Genomic DNA, 5,786 nt, shown 5'->3' with positions numbered 1-5,786 from the left:
CCTGCTGCTCTGTTCTTCCATTAGTGCACTATTCCAGGTGATAAGCAATTTGCGAGCAATAAATTATAAAAACTAAACTTGAATTAGCAAGGCATACACAGTGGATTAATTTTTAAAAGATGGAAACAAAGTGGCCATCAACATAATCCGCAAGCATAAAAATACATCAGTATTTGTGGAACTCTGATTAACCTGAGGAAGGAAGGGTAAATGAAAGCTACACAAGTACACAATCACTTATTTAGACTCTACCTATTTCTGCCCAAAGAAAAATAGAGATTTCAACATTATCTAATTTATTCAATTTATCTGGTGTGTTATTATTCAAATATTATTGAGATAAATTTCACTTTACTTGATATATTTGGAATCTATATAGATGATAGATATTTAAATGGAAAAAAATTAGCCCAATAGTTAAATTGATGGGAATATTATACTTTCATAGGGATAATTGGTGCCAAACGAGTATAATCGTAACTGGCTTTATTTTAAATGGAAATTATAAACATATGAATTCTGTCTCCACTGCATTGCTGACTTCCCATGTCATTGACTTGAATTCTTTATCTCAAATATACTCTTGCTTTAGTCATGAAAAATCTGAAAAGAAATATATTTATAAGATAGAATATTTGTAAGCTTTTTAAAGAACCCAAGAATTGATGCAGGCTACTTTCTACTGCAAATATAATATGTTTGACAAGTGTATAGACTCAAATGAAAAGTGATTTGGTTGGATATCAAGCTGAAAAAGAAAAAAAAAAACCCTCTGTGCTTTCCCATTGATTCATTTTAGGTATAAAGAGGAAGAATATAAAACTGGACTTTCTGCTCTAGATCATATAAGGCACTTCACAGATAGCCTCAAAATGAGGAAAATGGAAGATAATCAATATACTGAAGCTGAGGTGTCTTCTTTCAGTGCTTCCCATGTGCCAGAGGAACTTAAACAGCCGTTACACAGAAAGTCCAAATCACAGGTACATACTCTCCTGCAGTATAGCATCCTGATGACATTGTGCCTTTGACACCAAAGGCAGATACTCTTTGCAATGTTCTAGAATCTGAGCAGGCTCAGATGCTTTACTCAAAACGTTCAGATCTTTGTCTATGACCGAATCCAAAATAGTCAACCCCTACAGCAATTAATATGACTGGATTCTGCACAGAAATTTCTGTGTCAAACCCTGACCTCCAATAATCTTCCCTTTCCTTTGCAATTACATCGCCTTTGTATAGAGGGTCCACAATGTTCGCTTGCACCTATTTGTATATTACTTCAGAATTATTTTCTAATGCTTCGTGTCTATAATTTTTGTCAACCTAATTCCATTTTGAGATTTTTGGAAAGTGAATTCTGTCCTCTATTTTTGTTTCTTACTGTACATAATTAATAAACAAATCATCTAATGATAGAATTTAGGAGTAAACAGAGGGTCAGAGATGAATTGCCAAAAGTCTGTAGCAACTTAATGGCAAACCTGGAAATAAACCCTATCGATTTTTATTGAATGAATGAATGAATGAATGAGTGGTACCCAAGTTCATTGAGGTCTATAGCAATCTATCAGCACTATGGTGACCAAAATAAATCCATTTAAGGATCTATAAATGCCACTGAACATAGCCTCAGTTCTTTTTTCACAAAAAAGGGAAGTCAGTCCTTTCTACTTGACATCTGCACTCAACCAGGTTGTTTATTCAGGTCCATTTCTTTCTTTAGAAAGAAAAAGGAAACTTTCTGTTGTTATATCTGTTGGTCACTTTGGTCTATTTGTTTGATCCAGAGTTCATTTTAGAGGTGGCCTGACATATCAAACCATGTGACCATATTAACTCCTACATCTGGAAATTTCTTATTGGGATGAGATGTTTTGCACTGGTCTTAACAGCAAATGTGGTCACATCACAACTAAAGTGGGGAAAACATTCCAGTGGGATAATACAAATTTGAAAGTATCAGTAAAGTCAATAAAAAGCCTTAAGATATCATGTATGGTAATAGGCAACATAAATGTTCTTTCTGAATTGAAGTGAAAGCACCCAGCCTCAACTCTGGAGTTGCCTAGCTGCATGAGCTGGAGAACATCACTTCACAACTATGGGTATCATTTCCTCATTGCAAAGTGGGGTGGGTGGAGAAGATGTCTAACATCCCTTCCTGTTCTATCACTGAATGAGGATAAAAATGAATTTTTCATTTTCTAACATTAAAAGTAAACCAGCCAGAGTAGACATCTCATCTTCACGTGGAGACAGCCGTAAGAAGTGTCTTATATATTTTTTTAACTCTTGATTTCCCGTTCTTCCTTGCTAGTGGATCAGAGAAACTGGGGGAGCCAGCTTTTCTTGCTTTATCTAAAATTTCTTTTAATTATTCCACCCCAAATTATGACATTATAAGGCACAACCTGAAAATTCCTGAAACTGTCACAGTGATAGAAAGCAAAGCATCCTGGGAACTTAAAGATAATGGAAATGATGTATTTCAGTACCAGCATTTTGTTATATAAAGTCCCGGCCCAGCCTGGCTAACAATTACCTTCACAAGAAATACTTGGATTTTGCAATTTTAGCTCATATTTTTATTATTACTTGACAATGTCATATATATATCAATCTGAAGATGGTCATGCCTTTTTGCAAACTGACTTTGTTTCACGAGACTTTATTCATTCATTCAGTTGTCATTAACTGTCAGTTATGTGCTCAGCACTGATCCTTATGCATGAAAATGTTTATTTCCTTTGATTACCAAAAGACAGACATTCCATATTTATCATTTTCTAGAATCTGAATAGATTCAGATGCTTTACTCAAAACTCATATATTTACTCTGTGATTGTTATAGTGATTGAATCCAAAATAGTTGACCAATACAACAGTGGTTGCCTTCTGTATAGAGTTTTCCCTGAAAAACTCTATCCTACAAAAATTCGTTTCATGATAACAGGTACTGTTTACATCAGGGACACTAAGCTAAGCACGTTATGTAAGTTAGTGCTTGTGGTTCCTCCACAACCATTGGAGCTAAGTTTTTGTTACTATTATCCACATCTCATATGAGGGAAGTAACCTTGAAAGATGAAGCAACTTGCCCAAGGTCACGCAGCTAGCTGAATAGAGGCAGGTTAAAAGCCAGGATTAAAAGTCAGGATTTCGGGACTTCCCTGGTGGCACGCTGGTTAAGAATCCTCCTGCCAGTGTAGGGGACACGGGTTCAAGCCCGGGTCTGGAAAGATCCCACATGCCGCGGAGCAACTAAGCCCTCCAGCCACAGCTACCGAAGCCCACGCGCCTAGAGCCCGTGCTCCGCAACAAGAGAAACCACCGCCATGAGAAGCCCGCGCACCGCAAGGAACAGTAGCCCCTGCTCGCCGCAACTAGAGAAAGCCCACGCGCCACAATGAAGACCCAATGCAGGCAAAAGTAAATTTAAAAAAAACCTCAGGATTTCAAAATTTTCTCTCGTAATCCCTTTTATTTTTCCACATATCAGAATGAGTTAAAAAAAAAAAAAAAAAAGAATGAGTTTTGTTAAAACCATTTCAGAATAGTGTTCATCTTGACCTCTAAATGTGGGTATGTAATTGGAATAAAGTTCAACGCTCACTTCACCCACACTTTAAACCCTACAAAGGACAAAGACTCTATGTTATTTATCCTTGATTCCCTGGGACCTAGCACAGTGCCTGGCATAGAGTAGATGCTTAAGAAATATTTGTAACATGTCTGCTGAGATTTTGTAGAGGTCCGGAAGGCAAACAGCATACATAAAAGTCAAATGTGTACATTGAGAGCAATGACCCAGCAAATCAAAATCAGTCTGCGAGAGCAGATTTTCTAACTGAATGCCATGATTACGGAAGAAACCACAGACCGGCCACATGTCTCAGCACGACTCCCAGAGATGAAATTCTGCCTAACAACGGAGGCATTTTGTCTTTGTTTACCGACGGTGGAATGTCTTTGGCAGGACTTTAATGATTCCTCTTCAGCAGCATTTTTGACAAGCAAGTTTAGCAGTGGATGAAACCAACAAATCAACAGTGAAAAGTTCACTCCTAAGTCAAGACCAAACATTTCATTTGAATATTGTACTTGGCAGCAAATGGGGAGATTCTCTGAATAGCTATTTAGACTTTGACGTGATAATAAGGAAGAAAGAGCACTTCTTCACAGGGCACCCCTGTGCGCCTTCTGCTGGCAGATACTGGAGCACCGGGGTTAGAACTTTGTTGGGTCTTGTGTTTTTCTTTCATTTTTTGGTAGAACCGACTTGATTTACAGCGACTTTCAAGGTCTTTGAGTGTCAGCATTGAATACTTCAAGCGTGGAGGGGAAGTGGACAAAGCATTCAAAGCTGGGCAGAAATAAGTTTTACTTATGCCTCCTTCCCTCTAGGTGAGTGACTTTGGGCGAGTCATTTCACCTTCAGTGCTCTCAATTATCCAGTGCAGGAGTCCGTGGGACTGTTTCCTCTGGACCACAGTACTGTCAAGGCAGGCCTGTCTCTTATTTGTATTTGCAGTTTCAGTTGTAAGCATTCAGTAATATTTGGGGTGAGTTGAACATGTGCATAAACAGTGGATGGATGGTCATTATAGTTATGGTCGGGGAGGGGGATGGCCCCTGTTTCTTAATGGGGGCGCTGTTGTCATTCTAGGTTGGGTCGTTAATTTTTTGTTCTGCAGATTGTGCCACTTTTGTGGCCCCGAGGCAATGAAGGCCAGCAGTAACTCCGTGTCATTATAACACAAGAAAATGTCCCGCACTCTTCCAAACACACCCGTGAGGGATGCTACTTCTCCGGGTCCCTTCTCTTTGTAACATTCACCAAAGATATCCTTTGAATGAAAAGTGATGTTTTTCAAATGCCATTTACCGAGTCTCTCCTTTTTACCTCAGGCATATGCTATGATGTTGTCATTGTCCGACAAGGAGTCCCTCCATTCTTCATCCCACAATTCTTCCAACGTGTGGCACAGTATGGCCAGGGCTGCGGCGGAATCCAGTGCTATCCAGTCCATAAGCCACGTATGACATTCCCAAGGTCGACCAGAATGGGACCAAGTCCAACGGTAGCATGGCTTTTTCACATAGGACTATTTAAAAGACTGCTGAGCAGAATGCCTTATAAACCTGAAGGGTCACTCATGTAGAGTCTGGGGACCTTAAACTGAATGATTAAAAAAAAAAAAAAAAAAGAAAGAAAGAAAAAGAAACTATTTATTCTCGATATTTTGTTTTGCACAGCAAAGGCAGCTGCTGACTTCTGGAGGATCAATGCGACTTAAAATGATTCAATAAAAATGAAAAACTTGCTGGGCAGAAGGCGTCTTCCCGTTCACCTTGCCCCTGGGAGTGGGTGGGTGAGAGGAGTAGTTAAGATGGCAGCATTGATACGAATGAACACTCCATAGAAACTGAATCCTTTTTTGTACAAGATCACCTGACACACGATTGGGAACAGTTGCTTTTAATTACAGATTTAATTTTCTTGCTTTGTTAAAGTTTTATGTAATTTAACCCTTCGAAGACAGAAGTAGTTGGATGAAATGCACACTTGATTATTATAGATAACAGGGAGTATTTTTTTCCCCATTAACTTTTGCCTTCTTTAAGTACATTGTTTAAAACGAGGGAACAAGGGTATGTGTATATTGTAAACTATGGATGTTCAATGCTCAAAGAGGTTAAGTCAGTGAAGTAACCTGTTCATCACCAGTACCGCTGTACCACTACGCTAATAGAAGGTTTGCCAAATCCTTGTAATAACATCT

General features: G+C 38.7%; 1 protein-coding gene across 3 annotated transcripts in view; it reads left to right on the top strand.

Annotated features, from left to right (window-relative positions):
• MECOM (MDS1 and EVI1 complex locus) overlaps positions 1-5,046 on the top strand; it is a 289,791-nt gene extending 284,745 nt beyond the window's left edge. For all 3 annotated transcript variants that reach the window (XM_007446430.1, XM_007446429.1, XM_007446428.1), the window contains 2 exons: positions 800-983; positions 4,912-5,046. In XM_007446430.1, the coding sequence (XP_007446492.1) occupies positions 800-983; positions 4,912-5,046 (319 nt within the window). The remainder of the gene's footprint in view (positions 1-799; positions 984-4,911) is intronic.
• Positions 5,047-5,786: the final 740 nt, after the last annotated feature.

This window comes from Lipotes vexillifer, unplaced genomic scaffold (genome assembly GCF_000442215.2).
Source record: "Lipotes vexillifer unplaced genomic scaffold, Lipotes_vexillifer_v1.1 scaffold763, whole genome shotgun sequence".
Lineage (NCBI taxonomy): Eukaryota > Metazoa > Chordata > Mammalia > Artiodactyla > Lipotidae > Lipotes > Lipotes vexillifer.
Note: the sequence above shows the minus strand (reverse complement) of the source record. Positions and strands in the feature narration are given on the sequence as shown.